This window comes from Psittacula echo, assembly GCF_963264785.1.
Source record: "Psittacula echo genome assembly, chromosome: 8".
Taxonomy (NCBI): Eukaryota; Metazoa; Chordata; class Aves; order Psittaciformes; family Psittacidae; genus Psittacula; species Psittacula echo.
In genome coordinates, this window is record NC_137744.1 from 24,324,359 (window position 1) to 24,342,229 (window position 17,871).

A 17,871-nucleotide genomic window follows, 5' to 3' on the forward strand; every position below is an offset into this window, starting at 1 on the left:
GTTTTAGACCAGTCAGATACAGCTTAAAAATTGCTAGACTGTGCTGCATGGTTAATAACAAGATTTAGATATTTGTGGCTTGGATGAGATCAGAGAAGGAACACACAGGACATGACTGTAAGAGCTGTTGTTAAAGGAAGCATTTCTAAGGCACCTGTGTACAAATGCACAATAGAAGGTTTTAGTCAAATGCCTAAAACTTGGCAGAAGCCTTCACTCAAGAGACAGAGAAGCTGCAGTGCATGGACTGACACCCTCCTGCCAGCCACACATGATAGCTCATTAGTGAACGTGCTTCAAAACTGACTGAGTCTTAGGGGTACTAACATAAGGTGAGCATGCTGTGATAGACAGCACCGTGGCTTCACAATTCAAATGGCACAACAGAAGCCAGCTATTGCAGTGGTAAGTTTTGAACAACTGTCCACTGGAAAGCTGGCTGAAATTCCTCAGGAGCAATGTGAAATGGAATTCGCAGTCCTGCTGGCCTGGCAGCATCCAAACCATTCCGCTCTCTGCAAGAAACTCTTCATCTCATCCTACATTTATTTCTCATAGGATTCATTACACATCTGATGCTTTCCAACCATACAGAGCCTCTCTTCCTCAAGATTTCATTACTTATGGAAATACATTTCTCCTTTCTATATTAAAGTCCCTCAAAAAACTTTCTTCTCTCATGCCAATGGAAAAATCAGTTCTCTTCAAATGACAAGTTTGAGGGATAAGGAGAAAAGAGCTTATTTGCCCTAGGTAAATTAAACTGGTAACATGGGTTTATAACAACACACTGCTCAGCACTTGATGTCTCTTGGCCAAAATCTGCAAAATCACACACACAGCATAGCAGTGCTTCACAAGCCTTTCTTCTATGCTGACTGTGTGAGAAACAATCCAGCTTCACCCCTCCTGAGTAACCTGTGGCCTATGTCTAAAATAAGCCATACCTTTACATTGCTGTATTTTCACTGTCTTCATTCTAAGAGGCTTCAGAGTATTCCCTCTTCCCTATTTCCAGCAGATCAGCTTAAATCCCAACAATAATAAAGCAATGCTTAATTCAAATTTACATTAGCACCTGTATAAATGCTCTGTGAACACTGACTACTAGGTCTCACACTCCAAAACCAGAGCAATATTTAGCTAATGAAGATTCCTCTAAAACACACCAGAAAGGGATTTATTTTTTCATCTTTTCTATTTACAGCTTGAGCTATTTCTTGGCCCTGGCACAGTACGACCTTCATATGAAGCCTATACAGAGCCAGGATACCTGAGTTGATATCTTCATCTGATGCTCCACTTTCAAGAAGGATTTTCACTTTCAAGAAGAGCCCTGCTGGATGCAAACCCTCCTGCACAATGACAAACAACACATTACTTGGACAGCTGGTTGTAGAACACAGATCCCATGAGAGTCCAGCACATTCCTAATCCACACAAGTATCAGGAAATCACAGAAACTCCACTGTATCCTTTTTCTGGTCTAATAACGGAAACAATAGACAGGCAACTGGTAATATTTTCTTCTTAAATGCAATGTGCATCTGTATTATTTATTGCTATACTGTTAAAAGACTATAAGGACAATGAAAGCAAGAGATACATGATTCCCATTTTGTTGTTGCCCGTTTCCAATACTTTTAAATAGAAGCTGAACAATACTGAATGATAGAAACATTTCCTGCTTTTCTATGTGTGAATTGGCTGGATTAGTCTGGAATTAATATAAGCAGGATTCAAAGTAGCTTATAATAATACAGAATTTAGGAAAGAATGGACGCAAATGGATATAATGAAGCCTGTATGCTACAGTTCTCCTTGAAACACTGCACATTTCAGACTCTAGAATAAAAGTTTTCTCCTAGTTTTCCACCCTCATACAAAATCAAAGCACACGTTAGCAAAAATGATTATAAAAACACTTCCACCTCAAAAGGTTTTGCAAAAGTAAATACAGTAAAACCCGCAGAGGGCTCAGGTACTACAGTAGCGTTATTTGAATGATTACAATACATTGTCTTTTATCCCGATCTCAAGAGCACATGCATCATCATCTCTGTGGAAGCTTTAACAGCATGTAGAAAACTGAATTTGAGCTTTCATTTAAAATGGGATTTTGTACTGCAAACTTGTTTTGCATGAAACAGATCGTGGAAATTGTAAAATGGCCAAAGACAAGCACAAAACTTTCAAATTTAAGTTACTCTAACCTAAGGAGATAGAAGCACAAAATTAATTCAACTCTTTATATGGGAAACAGAATCTGTGCAAGAGCAAGAAACCTCACTGCAGGGACTGCTTAGATATATATGAACTTTCTTCAGGGTAGCTGGTATGTTTACACAGCTCATTTGTCAGGTTCCAGAAGAAACACAGTCATGTTAGAAAGGTGCAATAGCTAACCGAGTTGTTTAAAATAAGACTGATGTAGTAGCATGGCTACACAGCTTTCAAAACTGAACACTGTTTGGCACTTAAACATTTGTATAGATAAGATGGGGACTCAAAATGTAGTAGAGTTCAAACCCCTTGCTTTGGGTTATAATGTGCCAGAGAAATTTTACTCATATCATTGTCAAAGGACCTCATTATTAACATGAGGCACCAAGACAGCTCTACGTCTACATGCAAAGAAGTATTTCTCCATTAAAAAGCTGGGAGCTCCAAAAGATACTTATGAGTATGAAAACCAAACACAAAGCAAACACACGTCCATCTGATGTCAAGGACAAAATTCCATTCATGTGGTCCATATTACTGTGTTGATAAATGCTTGAGTTTCAACTATTACACACTATAAATACAGTAACACATCACTACCTGATTTGCCAAGCTCACAGCTTTCAATGCCTTGTCAAGATACAGATTGCAATCCCACTCAAAATAGGCTGTAGCCAACAACCGCAGCACTTTAGCCTGGAAAGAAAAACAAACTGGAGGTTTAAATGCCATGTGAAGAGAAAAAAAAAAATATAGTCATGCATGAACATACAGATAGATACAAGACTTAAAATATAAGATCATGAAAAATAAAAGTTCTTTGAGTCAGAAGAATGCCTGTCTGGTATCAGACGTGTCAGGTGATTGCTCAGTTCTGAAGTGCATTCAATCTTCAGCACTGCAACTCACACAGGACATCAATCAACTAGAGTTCAGAGGAGAACAGAAGGGTGGTGGGAAAATCAGAGGTCTGGAAAAACAGAATGAAAGAAGAAATTGGAGGAACAAGAGGCAGAAACTTCACTGAGATGAAAACAAACAAACACCACCATCACAAAGACATGTGATAACTGCCTTCAAATAAGTGATTTATATAAAGAGGGAGAGATTAAAATCTTCTCCATATCCACTGTGGGTAGTAAAAGGAGTAATAAGGCCTACGAATGTGGCAGACAAACATCTATCAGAAATGACACCGATGTAACTGATGATGCCTTGAAAGAAGAGGGGAAAGAGAAGAAGAGATGGCCATTCAGGCTCTACTTCAGCCTTACTCTCTACAGTTTAATTTCTGTGAAAAAGTAGATTCAAATGTGATTTAAGGGCACCCGTCAGTGACTGAACTCTCACACTGACACTCACAGCAACTGAACTTGCAACTCTGCCAGACTTCCTAGCAGATAGTACTAAAGAGGAGGCCAAAGGATCACTGGTCAGGTTTGGCACAGTAGAGGCTGATGATACAGTGCAGTCAGGGTAACAAAATCCTGCTACTGGTAAAAAGCAACCTCTCTTTCTTACCTGCATTTCTTTGCCAAGAGAATATTTCATGTCCATCTTCCCAATGTCATAGCTCTGGCTATCAATGATAAGCAAAAGTTAGAATTAAATGAGAGGACAGAGAGAAATTCAGCCAGTCTTCTGACATGGTGCAACATTCTTGTCCTTTCCCACTTCTTAACCAGTTAGAAGCCACAGAAATCATGCAAACTGATCTCAGTACTCACTGGAGAACAGAAAATTTTGTGTTCTTTCTAAATCCTCACATTAAAAATTGTACTCCATCACCTTTTCCAGCCTCTGCACTACCTTCTGCAACATCTGGTCAAACATTTCAGTAGACTTTATCAGTTTGAACTATAGCGGGCTTGAAGAAGGAAGCATTCTCAATCTCACTTGACACATAATACAGTCATACACAAAATTATACATGACCTGCTCTCAAGATCACAGCAAATCAATAGCAGAGACAGAAACAGAACCTGGAGCCATGATTCCCCACTCTTTGCCTGGAAGTTAAATGACAGCACAAAGGACCACCCGGGAGAAAACACACTGGTAATTCCACAAAAGCAGATTCGATGGAAAATGCTGCAAATGAAGAACTGGTAGAAAAACAGTAACGGATTTTTTTCCTAACGCAATATATCCTCAGTCCAGGAAAGTCGGAGCCCACTAGATGGAGCCACATCTCTTTCTCCAGATAATTATGTGCAACTTGGAAAGGTTATTTCCTCCTCAAATTCTGCCATCAGCACCACAAGAATAAAACAGCATCTCCACAGCATCAGCTTTCTAAGCATTTCTACAGATGCTCTTTGACAACATACGTGACCATAACTATTCTGAATTTGCTCTGTTGCCATTCATTTTTTCTGACTATTTGAAAGAAAAAGAACAGGAAGAAATAAAAACAAATTTTCTGAGCTGAGGCTGTGGCCGTAACATGAGGATACTCCTCCCCATACCCTACATTTTTTCTTCCTTAGTAGTACCTCGTTACTTATTTGGATCCTATCCAAACCACCTCTAACTACTCCTTTTCACCTTGATGTTTCATCAGACAAGGACTTACTCTCAATGAAGCACCTCCTTTATGAGAAATTCAAATGCTATTTCAAACAAATCCATTTTAAACCATTCCAAATAATTTGTCCTCTCTTTTCCAAAGTTTTCAAATCCCTTTACTATCATTTATGAATGGCACAAGAACTGGGAACAGCCTCTTCTCTTTGGAAGAAGTGTTAGGGAGAGAATTGACAAGAACCATGGAAAGACAACTTTTGTTCTAATGACATGAAAATCCATGTGGACAGCAGATATGAATGTTAGGCATCAGAATAAGACAGTCACTACATACCTGCTCAGCTCATTTGTTTCAGGTAAAAACTTGTATTCTCACATTTTTAGTTAAACCTCTACTTCTCCCTTGCCCCTTTCCCTCCCCCGACTTTTTTACATCTCAAAAGCAGGATTTTGTTTGCCTCTGCACACTACCTGAGCCAGAAGGAGCTCTGTTCATACCTCTTCAGTTCATAGGTTTCCACTCCAAAATTGTAACAGAGGATTGACAAGTAACACGTCTGTAATGAAAGACTCCTCTTTCTATCATGTTCTCACAGAAACATCATGAGAGCTCTTTAAAATGCACTTTACTTCAAAGACATATCCAGTTACCACTTCAGACCTTATACAAGGGGATACTGAACATGACTAAAACGGAGTCATAATTGTGTGGGAAAGTGAAGCATCAGTAACCAGTCCAGAACATGCAAACCAGCAGGATTCTTGAAGCACATGAGGTAGAACAGTTCCTCAAGAAACCATGCTGAAGGCACTAGAGCTGTAAACCAAACAACAGATGTTAAAACTTGAGAGGGGAAAACTGGAATATTGCAACTTCATTTTTTTAAATGACAAAAGAAGCTTCCTAGAGTTCAGTGTTGTACTTCTCCCATGGAAGGCTCCTTCCCAGCATGTCTCTTTGGGGTTAAAAATACCTCATCCATATTACAAGTTTTAGGAGAAAACTGGTTTTGAATGCTTGTCTATTCAGAGCACTGTACTTAATCAGTCAGCCCTGACAATGTCTGTTCATAACAACTTGTCTTTCCTCTGAAATGATTTGCAGCTGTCATATGTTGTCCAAAGAGACACAGAAAATACATTTTATAATGCTAACAGGCTGCCATTATTTACATCCATTTTGCCTCCACAGTAACTTGCTTTTCCAAGTATAAATGATGCTTCTTGCAAGTGACTCCAGATTTCAAATCCTCAGGCAAGAATGAGAGAGGTAGCACAGCATCTTGCTTCAAATTTGTTGTTTATCACGTTTCAATCCAGAGACAAAAGCACAGGTGCAGGAGGCATGAACCAAACCCCCATCGCTCTCAGATGTGAAACCCTTATTTTCATTAGTTCATTTGTGAATGTTCTCTTGCCAGAGCAGAAAGGTCTCTGTACTGAGAGGGTTCCATGCAATAATGCTGTAGGCATACTGTGGCATATCCCAGACACTTACCTGCATGCTTGGAAAAGATGTATTTCAAATGATAATTAAAATCCTATTTCAGTGAATGACTGTGTTCCAGGTGTCAAGCCTAACACTAAATATCCCCAGAAACCTGGCACCTCTCTGAACAACAAGCGTTTGGAACAATTCCAGCATTACACCTACAGGGCAAGAGGTCACAGTTACGTTTCATAGATCACTGATGACCCACAAGCTGCAAATCCTCTCCAGCTGCTCGGTGGTACCATAACACAACCACCTCCTTGCGATACTCTGCAAGGCCTCTCTGGTACAACAGCAGCTTAGAAGGATCAAGGACTGAGGGCTACCTAGTGCTCAAAAAGGTTCAGAGTCACTCAGCCATCACCAGCTCTTCCTTCCTCCTCACTGTTTAAATATCACTCTTTAAGCCAGAAGTAAATTGCATCGCTCATGATCAGAAACCCTCTCCCTGTCTGCATCAGTGCTCCTGGTTTGTGAGGAGCATTCATCATGAGAAGTTTAATATTATTTAATATTATTTAATGGAGGAGTTGAAGCAGAAACCATTAATTTAAACTGAAACAATACAAAGATGCAGTGAGCTCTGCTCTGCTCTTACAATTCAAACCAAAGCTGGATCCCTGCAAGTGCCTCAATGCACTGAAGAGCGCCTGCAAATCACACAAAAAAAACCCCAGCCCAATTTAAAAGTGGTTGAAGTTGAATCGATTAAAACCCAATTAAACTCCAACCAGATTTCCTGTAATTCCCTTTCAGAATCCAGATCTACTCTTTACATTTTATTACCTGTACCACAGAGACAGGAACAAAATGTTTCCTAAATATTGGGACAATATTTAAGTAAGCAAATAAAAATGCATGTGGGGAAGTTTATTCTAATATAAACATATTAGTCTTTTATCTTTACCAACAAAGAACTCATCTCTATATGCTTGAGTTTATTTCTCTGGACCTTGTTCTGTGACATAAGAACTACAAAAGCCCTCAGTTTAGTGCAGTGGGCAGCCTCCATTCATAGCTCTACAGCTTCATGAAGATGAAGATTAATGCTGAGAGCAGTGACAGACTTGCATATCAAAAACTTAGTGACTCAGCTCTTCTCTTGTCCCATCTATCTCCAGACAAAAGTTCACGTGGGTCCAAGTGAGGAAGATGAATATAAGATCAAGCTGTAAAATGCAGCTGGTTCTGTACAAGAGTAGGTGACACATTCAATTTAGACATCATTTTACCCTGCTTGCTGATTTGTCTTCTCTCATTCTTTAGGGAAGAGTTTATCATTCTAGTTTGAATTATAAACTATGAGGAACAACAGCAACCAAAAAAAATAACTTCGAAGAAAAAAAATGCTGGTTTCATGCAAAATTTTCAGTAAGAAAGTTCAAATAAGCAGACAAGCACAGAAGAGAGAACACGGTTCAGGGTACTTTCCACGGCATATGTCATTCTTGAACATACAGAGACAAAAGCAAACTTGCCAAGTTTGGAGTGATAAAGAAGAGATTATTTCACTTACCTCTTTTGGCAATTTCATCAACATATCTTTGCAGCGCTGCACACACATCACTGCTTTCTGAAAATCCCCTTGAGCAACTCCCTAAGAAAGCAGTAGAGCATGCTAACAACCTGTACTGAGCAACACGGCTTTGAAATCCACTAAAATACTGATTCTCTAAAAGAGGACTTGGGTTTTTCACATTCAGTAAGGCCAGGTTTGGGGTTAGATATCTGTCCTTACAGTAATTCTGTATATTTCTGTATCTTGCCAGGTGATAAAAAACATCCAGAAAACACAGCAGCCCCTAGGTAGTGTGGAAAGGCCAGATGCATAGAAGAATTGGAATCATACAATCACAGAATCCCAGCCTGGTTTGGGTTGGAAGGGACCTTAAAGCTCATCCAGCTCCAACCCCTGCCACAGGCAGGGACACCTTCCACTAGAGCAGCTTGCTCCAAGCCCCTGTGTCCAACCTGGCCTTGAACACTGCCAGGGATGGGGCAGCCACAGCTTCTCTGGGCACCCTGTGCCAGCGCCTCAGCACCCTCACAGGGAAGAGTTTTTCCTCAGTACCTAATCTTCCTCTCCCCTGTTCTTTCCGATGTTAAGGTGTTAAAACAGTTCACCAAATCTTAAACCACCTCTCCAATAATTTAAGGTTCCCTTTTGCCTCCATGATCAAATTAAAAATTCTGGCCACTGTTTTGGCTGCTTAGGGAAGCTCTCCAGAATTTGGAGACAGTCCTCCTGGATACTGAGGTCAGTGCCATGACCAGCAAATGCAAGTAACTACGTTTTCTATTTACACTCTTATGTCTGCAGTACTCTGTAGCATTGATAAAATACTCAGAAACTTCAGTCAGGCACAACAATGCCTCATTGTGGTGAGTGTCCAAAGGGACTTGCCTTGCTGTGCACATGCTATGTGAATGCAGTCTGGGGGACCCAGGCTCTACACCAGCCCTATCCCCTCCTTCAGCCAAGCACAGGACACCTTTGGAACTGACATATTTCTGATTCAGAAAGGCAGCTGTTTTCTAACAGCCATGTTAGCCAAATCAGAGAGCAACAAATCTGAACTAGCAGAAATGACTGCAATAAATGAGTCAAATTAAAAACCATTACATGATTGCAACACTGGATGCAAACACAAGGTCTGCTATCTTACATCTAAGTGAAGGAAACATATCCCTCAGCAAGTCCTCAGTGCCAAGTATTCATACATCTAATAACTGGGTCGGAGTTTCCCTCTATACCCCTTGTGACTTATACGGAAAACTGGGAAGAACACATACTGATTCAGCCTGATAAGAAAGTACTTTGAAGAGGTTCTTCTCCACATCAGCTTTGTGCACATGAATATCTGCTTCACCATCGCTCCCCTCAAGTAACTTTGCATACAGTTTTTCTATGCTCTGGAAAACAAAGTGCAGCATCACCCATGGAACCTACAAATAGATGTGTTTATAAGAAATCAAAACTGGAAAAGAACTTACACTCATGGCAATCTCCAGAAACTCATCAGCAAGATCAGGCTTTCCAATATCTATCCATCCTTTTCCAGTTTTCATAGACATCTGAAGGAGAAAATGATATGTACTTTCTGAAAGTAGTCACTTTCAGGAACAACTTTCAAGGCAATGTTAGATCTCATCTCGCTGATGCACATATCTGAAGTAAGAGAGGGCTGTTTCACCTCTCCACTTTCTGACAAGCACTTCTCATGCCTGAATGAAGTCCTGAACACTTAGATGCAGCGTAAGACATGGTGCCCTATTAGACAGTAAGATACTGAAATAAATGAATGTGCTGCTCGTTTAACATTTTTCCATATGACAAAGCTGCCAACTGCACTGGCTCAGCAAGGTATCCCTGTGATAACACAGGCTCTCCCTTCAGCGTGTCTATTCCCCAGAAGTCCATTTCACTGCCCTTCCAAAGCAACCCAAACAGGGTTTGAAGGTTTCCCGTGAGGATCAGCTGTACTTCACTGCTCACCCATCACTTGCCTTACCAAAATCTGTCTTCGGATAGTTGCCTCCGAAGGATCACTGCCTTCACAAAGGCACACCAACCTGCAGGCAACAAACCGTACTGCAAGAAAACAGAGCAGACATTCCTGAGTTCACTGTTCCTTTGGGGGTTTTGTCCTTCAGAAAGTCAGGCTCTGTGTAGCTGAAAGACTGTTTGCTACTTTAAATTACAAGAGAGAAAATCTGAAAGCTTCAGGAGTCAAAGCACTCTGACTTTTAGCCAAGTTGCTTAAAACAGCTTTTCAGGCAGTAAAGAAAACAAACATATTCTCAGAATCACCTATTAAACACTTTAGAGAGAGTTTAAGTTAAATACACGGTATTAAAAGACTTAATTACATTGCAGGTGCTTACAGGAACATGTCTTGAGAGCCTCAAAATAGCCCTCAGCAAGACGGAAATGAAGTTTAATAATCTTTACATTTTCAAAGTAAAAATATTTCCAGGCATTCCTTCTACATCAGGGGTGGAAAAGACATCACTTAATGTATTTGAAAAGCCTCTCCCTGGCCCTTCAGCTGTGACAGAAGATCTGAGAACATTACACTCTACAATTACTACTTATTTTGGGTAAACTTACCCTTTCCCTTTACCTGATAAAATTTATATAATGCAGATTATGCCTAATTTTGACTATAATCCCTCAAGACAAAATTGCAGGCCAGATATTGCAATCCTGCAGACCCACATACAGAACAGGAAAAGACCAAAAGCTCACTTCTGCTTCCCCCCAGCCCTCCTCCAAGTAAATCCACCAGCTGTGTACCTGGCTAAGGCAGGGAAGTAAAAGAGGATTTAGTTTTTCTATATGATGAGATAGTTACACTAAATAAACAATATCATTTGATGCAAATTAAGTGGCCAACGGTCTAAAATTTGTATCTGTTTTTTCCATAAATTTTTAGATTAAAACCATAGCATCAGAAGGCAAATTACAGCTTCTTTTGGTCACATCACCTCTTTACTGATGCCGGCATGGAAAGGGGGCTAAGAATACCAACACTGAACCTCTGTCTCAAGACCACTATTATATGGGGATGCTTCTTCCTAAACTGTTTACACAAGGCCAGCTGCATATTTTCCTCTGTCTACACCCTATCTGCAAAGATCCAAACAGGTCTACAGTACCACATGTATGCCTGGCAGCAAAGAGTTTCCTTTTCATGCTACAGCACACAAAAACAGATTGAGGAAAGTATGGAACACGTACGTACGTTTAGCTCTTTGCTCATCACTGACAACAGAACCCGTGTGTTTGGTCACAGCCCAGTTCCACAGGCTTATTGCACCCTCTTCAACCTGAGTAGGAGAATTCCATTAGATTCAGTTTTGTCCTGGATTTAGGTCACATGGAAATTTACTTCTGGCAAAGGAGCCGTCTTTCATGTGTATCAGTAATAACCTGCCCACGTGTTTGTGCAACTCCCTTTTACATTGGAGTCAAAGGTGTGTTTTCCATGAAACTGTTCTATGATCCCGCAGGGAGATCTGGGACAGTGACCTGAAAGCAGGCATGCTAAATAGACCACACACAGCATTCCTTCAGCTAAAAGTATGGATCATTCTTTTCCATAAATCCATCACTGAAGGAGAACCCAGTGCAGCTGGCAGGAAGCACATGCTCTTCTCACAGGGATATTCCATCAGATCCATTCAGTCTTTTATGAAAGGCTATTTCACAGCAAAACATGACCTACCCATCTGGGACCAAGTTTTCCCACCAACATTCGCAGATACAAAATGTGTGTTAACAGCACATTACTAAACCCAACCGATTCACTGGCAGCTTTCAGGACACATCATGGACATTTTGAACAAGCTTGGAAAGCTCAAACATTCTGGAAAAGAGCTCCAGGCATTGTATTGGGATATGCAGTACAGCTTCACCTCCTTCGCCTATCAAAAAGAAAACTAGGTAGTTTAATTGTTTTAAATACCTCCATCAGGAAACTTAGCAAAGAACAAAGGCTACTGACTATATACTCTTGTTAAAAAGATGATTCAGTCTTACATCAAGGCAATAAGATCCTTTAACAACCCACCTTGAAGGGTTGCACTTCCACCACTTCTAATCCTTGTCTCTGTGGCAGATCTTGCCTACAAATATGCTCTTGCCTAACCAGGAGTCATCTCATGGCTCCTTTAATTGGAGATCAGATTACCAATGAATGATTTCTCCTTTCTTTCAAACTGACAGCCCAACTGATTCAGTAGGAATTGAAGGTCACCACTTTTATGCTCCTGTATTTCTTTATAGGCTGCATCAAGAATTACTTTGTTTATTAAACTTGCAAATCTGCCCTGCTCCTGTCACAAACACACAACTTTTAAAATCAGGCTTCCTTTGACAATAATCGCTCTGAGTTAAATCTCTTTCCAAAATACAATTACGGAAAAAAAGGCTGGGCAATATCTCACCGGCCTTGGTTTTATTTCAGAACCATGTGTTGCTCTTTTAGAGAAAAACCTTCTGAAGCTGACATTTGCTATTTTATATGAACTCCTCTAGAAGAAACAAAGAATCCCAGACTGGTTTGGGTTGGAAGGGACCTTAAAGCTCATCTAGCTCCAACCCCTGCCACGGGCAGGGACCCCTTCCACTGGAGCAGCTTGCTCCAAGCCCCTGTGTCCAGCCTGGCCTTGAACACTGCCACGGATGGGGCAGCCTCTTCCTCAGGCACCCACTATTGATACTGGAATTCACGCATAGGGTGACAAAGACCTCTCCCCTCATCCAGTACCAACACCTCAGTGCTCAGCGCTCCCTGCTTGTGTTTGTACTTGAAATTACAACTAGACACTACTAGAAAAGTGAAATAAAACCGCTCAACATCACTGAGGTACCAGTAACGTTTCTCGTTATTATGCACTTTCACACCTACGATGAACATGGTGCATGGGCAACACTTTCCACTTTATTTCGGCCTTCCAACGTCTCGGGTTGAAGAGATGCAAACCCCGTTTTGTTCACTCTTCCACAGCGCTGGAGCCACGGGTTCAACCGGGCCGCAGAGGCAGAGCCCCCGGCCACCAACCTGGGCGAGCGCTGCCGCATGCGGGGAGGCTCCGTCGGGCGGGCCGGGAGCCCGCGGCTTCAGCTCAGCCGCTCCCCCGTCCTGCTCAGGAACGCTCCTCGCCGCCTGGAACAACTCCTCGGTGAGGGCGGCGATGCGGGCCGGCGCCTCCTCCCTCAGCAGCTCCCGCACCAACCCTTGAACACAGGACGGGAGGGGGGGGGAAGTGAGGCAGGGCCCAGCGCGAGCGGCAGGGGCCGGGTGCCAGCCCTCGGTACCTGCCAAGGCCTCCAGCCGCACCCCCGCCATGCCCCCGCACGCCCCCTCCGGCGGCCGCCACTGCGCGAAAGGCGCAGGGCATGCCGGGACCGGCACCACTGCCGCACCGAAACCGCGCTTCCGACGGCTCCGCGCTCCGATTGGCTGCGCGCCGCTGGCGCCCCGCCTCCCCGCCCCGAGCGACAGGCTCTGGAGCCAATCGGGCGGCGCGGCGGCGGCGCGGCTGGTGCGGGAGCGGTGCGGTGGTCGCGATGGCGGCGGGGGGCGAGAGCTCCAGGAGCGGTCGCAGCGTGGTTTCGGGGCTGCTGAGCACCACGCTGAGCGGGCTCAACAGCGACTCCTACTGCGAGATCAGCCAGTACCGCGACCAGCACTTCCGGGTGCGCCCGCGGCGGGGCCGGGATGGGGACGGGGAGCGAGGCTGGGCAGGGCCGTGCAGGGAGCCGGCGAGCGGGGGGTGACCGACGGGGCCTGGCGCCGTGCTCACCCCTCTGCGCGCTCCCCTCCGCCCTCAGGGCAGCCGGCAGCTGCAGGAGAAGTCCCTGAAGGTCTCCTCTACGCTGTATGTGGGTAACCTGTCCTTCTACACCACGGAGGAGCAGATCCACGAGCTCTTCGCCAAGTGCGGAGACGTCAAGAGGATTGTGATGGGGCTGGACAAGATCAAGAAAACCCCCTGTGGCTTCTGCTTTGTGGAGTATCCTTTGTGGTTCCCTGACACAGAGCCCGTCTGTGTGGTTGCCACCTCGGGTTCCTCCATAAGCTCTTGCATGGCCAGGGCACATGTTCACTTTCTCACCTTAACTTTAGACCTGAGCGGAGTAGCAGGATAAGCCATGGCAGCATTCCCAGGCAGAGGGTGCACGCTTGTACAAGTCATACCCTGAGCTGCCTTTCTCTCCTGTGAGGCCTGCCCCTCGTGTTCAAACTCAGTCAAGTTTCACAGAGCATAAGAAAGCGTTTTACAGGTTTCTTGCCCTTAGCAAAGCTTTGACATGTTTGTTTCATCTACTCTAGAAATAAGCAATCCTAAGCTACTTCTTGTCTGTGCAGGTACTAGCATTCACGTTCAGAATCCTTGCTGTGTGGGGGCTATTTTTAGTTTGGGCTTACATGAATACAGTATTTGATCCCATAGAGAAGAGCAGTTAGAGAAGGAAAGGCTGGAAGGCAAAAGTTTTCTGCCTCTCAGATACAACAGTTTCCTTTTATTATCCTTGTACCCAGCAAAAGAGTGTGCTTATTTCGCCTTATAGTATGCTCCAGGTACTACACAAGAGCAGATGCTGAGAATGCCATGCGCTTTGTCAATGGCACACGACTGGACGACCGCATCATTCGAACTGACTGGGATGCAGGGTTTAAGGAGGGGCGACAGTATGGAAGAGGAAAGACTGGAGGACAGGTAAAGGCAATCCCAGTTCATACCTTGAACTTGATCCCCCTCAGACTGCTAGTTTTGTGTCATGCAGAAGAGTGTGTAGGCTGTGAAGACCTGATGATGAACTTTAGCCACTCCCAGGTTGTTTCAGTAACTGATGCCTGGTGTTAAAAGCTAGCAATGGAACTTAAGGCCATTTCTTTGTAGGACTCCAAACTTCCTGCAATGCAAGCAGAATGGCACCTACATTCAAGCTAACATTCTTAAAATTATGTAGATTTGCATGGAGGGGGACAGTGTAGCTACGAGGCTAATGTCATCATCCAGCAGGCTGCCCCAGTGAGGAAGTGAGATTCCTGTGCAGATTTGGAGAAAAAATATCCTCGGTGTAGGGGAGAAAATACCCTGGAAGCCAAGCCTAGCAATCCAGAAAGCAGGATCGTAAAGCTGAATACAAATATTTTGGGATCTTGTTTGCTTCTTGTCCAAATTAAAGACCTCAGCCATCAGATGTATCCTCACTTACCATTTTCATCACAATTACCACCTTTTTGGTAGATTATTTGAAGAGATTTCAAATGAATCAAAGTACTTCTAACCTGAACTTTAGTTCTCCACCAGCTGAGCAAGGACGGGGTGATGATCCTGAAGCCTAGCAGGAGACAGGCAGTGCAGGGTGCTAATGCCTGTGTTTCTGCTGTGCCCCAGGTGCGAGATGAGTACCGGACAGACTACGATGTTGGAAGAGGTGGCTTTGGCAAGATCGTTCAGATGCAGAAGGCGAGTCATCAGCCTGCAGTCTATTAGTTGCCTCATGGATCCTAGCTCGTAGAGGGCTTTGTCCTTCCAGAGCTAGCCCTGTTCTCAGATTTTGGACTGGGTAGGGAGTGAGATCCAAGTTCCAGCAAAAGGTGACCCTCCTTCGTCTGTGGATGTATGTGTATTCATTCCTCTTCCTTCTGGGCTAGAGAGGATGTTCTGTGCTGGTACAGGACAACAAGGGAAAAAAATGGAGGATTCTTGGTGAGAAGAAATTCAGCATGTCCCACACACCTTGTGCTAGGATAGTCTTCACATTGCAGCTCTGCATGTGGCTTCCTTCCAGCTATGACTGCAGCCATGCATTCTCTCATGTGAAACTTAAAAGCTTACCACCGTCAGAGCCCTCCAGGTGCCTGGGCACCTTCTGCAGGTAGATAAGAGACTGGGGTTTCTAATTTACAACCTCACCTGCTTACAAAGCAGTATCGCTCTTTGGCTGAGAGAAGTGGAACAAGGTATTATCATCCTCTTGGAGGTGCTTGTCTGCGCACTTAGCCCCTGGGTTGGTCAGGGCCTGCAGAGCATTTCTCTTTGTGATGCCCGAAGTGCTGTGTGGCTTTTCAGATCCTCAGTGTTCGTTGTGGTTTTGTTAAAAGTGGTTTGTAATGTTTTAAATAAACAGTTGGAATGTATCTGGCTGAGATGGAGTTAATTCCCCCCCTAGCAGCCCTGATAGTGCTGGGCTTTATATTGCTAACTAGGTGTTGACAGCACACCAGTGTTTTGGCTGCTGCTGCTGAGTGCTCCCCAGCATCAAGGCCGTACATCCAACATTCCCCCATCACCAGTAGGCTGGGGCTGGGCAAGATCTTGGGAGCGGACAGGGTCAGGACAACTGACCCCAACTGACAAAAGGGAATACATTCTTCCCTGTGAGGGTGCTGAGGCGCTGGCACAGGGTGCCCAGAGAAGCTGTGGCTGCCCCATCCCTGGCAGTGCTCAAGGCCAGGTTGGACACAGGGGCTTGCAGCAACCTGCTGTAGTGGAAGGGGTCCCTGCCTGTGGCAGGGGTTGGAGCTGGATGAGCATTAAGGTCCCTTCCAAAAGAAACCAGTCTGGGATTCTATGATATTCCATGCCATATGACATCTGCTCGGCAATAAAAGCTAAGAGAAAGGAGGAGAGGAGGGATATTCATTGTTACTACGTTTGTCTTCTGGAGCAACTACTATGCTTGCTGAAGCCCTATTTCCTGAGAATTGTCTGGATGTCACCTGACAATGGGAAATAAAGAATAAATGTCCTGTTTTCCTTTGCTTCTGCACACAGCCTTGTTTCTGCTTTATTAAACTGCCTTTACCTTGATCCACAAATTCTTTTCCATCTTAATTTCTTCCCCTCTGTCCTGGGAGCAGAGGGGAGCAGCTTGGTGGGCATCTGGTGAGCAGCCCAGGGCAGCCCACTGCTGTCCTTTTTGGTGCCTAACGTGGGGCCTGAGACAAGGGCAGTTCTGTACCCTGCGGGCTGTAGCTGCAGCAGTTACTCAGGAGCAAGCCTTTGTGTGGCTCACCAAGTTTGTTGACTGCTGACTTGGGAACATGTCAGTACAAACATGGCTCTGTGCTTTGCCCTGGCACTGGTGGCCTTGCTGTGTGGAAAGGATGAGGGAATACATCTCCCTCTTCCTACCTGGGATTCATGTGAGTGGTTTTATTACACAGGCTCCTGAGGTCCTTGCTCACCCTTACATAAGCCGTTTGATACTACTAACACGCTATGGGGTTTGTGGAATCTGGTGTCATCCTTGGGTGAGGCAATACTGCAGCGTGCCCTGAGGAGGATGGTCCCTGGGTGCAGGGCATGCAGAAGGGTTTGGGCAGATACCACCTCTCACAGCCTGGGACTCCATAACTGAACAGGCAAGTAACCCTGGCAAGCTGCAGGGCCAGCTGACAGGAGCGTGCCTCGTCTACCCCTGCGAAACCAGCATCTTCTAGCACTGTACTGGAGCTTGGCCTGTGCCTCCTGAGCCACTGTTCAGTACTATCACAGAACTGTGGTTAAGACAGGGACCCAAACCACCTCTGAGTACCCTGACAGACTGGGGTGCAAACTACATCTGAGAACATGATAGTAGAGATTGGGACCCAAAATGCATCTGAGGACACCAGGGTAAAGATAGGGGCCCAAACAACAAATTTGTCCCAGTAGTGAAAAAGATAGCGTGGACAAGGAGGTCAACAGGTCCATATCATCAGTAAGAGAGGAGGAAGAAGAGGAAGGGTTTGACCAAGCAGCTTGTCCTTCAGACAGGAAACTGGAGGAAGAAGTGAGGGAATTCAGACAAGAAGCAGAATCTGCCTGGTCTCTGACCTCGCCAGAACTTCGAGACATGGAGAGATTACAGCTGCCAGAGGGGTGAGTGGATTCCTGCCTGTCACCAGGAGCTGCTCATGAAGTGTATGGCTGCTCTGAGGAAGACAAGTCCTTACTTTCCACACCAGCAGGTTCTAGAGCTTTCCCTATCCTATTTCCTGTTCCACAATCAGAGGAGTGTTTAAAGCAAACCAAGGGCCCAGTGTGTGCTTCAGAGCAAGGAACCAGGAGCTCCCTCCTCTGTGTTTCTGACGGGCTTTCTTCCCCTTTTCAGAAGAACGTGACTG

General features: G+C 44.4%; 2 protein-coding genes across 2 annotated transcripts in view; one reads left to right on the top strand and one right to left on the bottom strand.

The window, feature by feature from the left end:
- TEX11 (testis expressed 11) overlaps positions 1-13,105 on the bottom strand; it is a 29,691-nt gene extending 16,586 nt beyond the window's left edge. The window contains exons 1-11 of the mRNA XM_080624687.1: positions 13,065-13,105; positions 12,808-12,983; positions 10,987-11,071; positions 9,754-9,833; positions 9,236-9,316; positions 9,035-9,154; positions 7,758-7,838; positions 5,221-5,306; positions 3,745-3,802; positions 2,824-2,919; positions 1,274-1,355 (exon numbers count right to left, since the gene is read on the bottom strand). Coding sequence (XP_080480813.1) covers positions 1,274-1,355; positions 2,824-2,919; positions 3,745-3,802; positions 5,221-5,306; positions 7,758-7,838; positions 9,035-9,154; positions 9,236-9,316; positions 9,754-9,833; positions 10,987-11,071; positions 12,808-12,983; positions 13,065-13,095 — 976 coding nt within the window. The 5' untranslated portion in view covers positions 13,096-13,105. The remainder of the gene's footprint in view (positions 1-1,273; positions 1,356-2,823; positions 2,920-3,744; positions 3,803-5,220; positions 5,307-7,757; positions 7,839-9,034; positions 9,155-9,235; positions 9,317-9,753; positions 9,834-10,986; positions 11,072-12,807; positions 12,984-13,064) is intronic.
- Positions 13,106-13,252: 147 nt separating this feature from the next.
- On the top strand, positions 13,253-15,900 carry LOC308224623 (nuclear cap-binding protein subunit 2). Its single transcript, XM_080624754.1, has 4 exons — positions 13,253-13,445; positions 13,581-13,762; positions 14,332-14,470; positions 15,155-15,900. The coding sequence occupies exons 1-4, from the start codon at positions 13,317-13,319 to the stop codon at positions 15,251-15,253; spliced, it is 549 nt and encodes a 182-aa protein (XP_080480880.1). The 5' UTR covers positions 13,253-13,316; the 3' UTR covers positions 15,254-15,900.
- Positions 15,901-17,871: the final 1,971 nt, after the last annotated feature.

Coding starts and splice junctions, on each gene's coding strand:
- LOC308224623 (XM_080624754.1), top strand. CDS start 13,317: ATGGCGGCGGGGGGCGAGAGCTCCAGGAGCGGTCGCAGCGTGGTTTCG. Junction 13,446..13,580: donor ACCGCGACCAGCACTTCCGG/GTGCGCCCGCGG, acceptor CTCCGCCCTCAG/GGCAGCCGGCAGCTGCAGGA. Junction 13,763..14,331: donor TGTGGCTTCTGCTTTGTGGA/GTATCCTTTGTG, acceptor AGTATGCTCCAG/GTACTACACAAGAGCAGATG.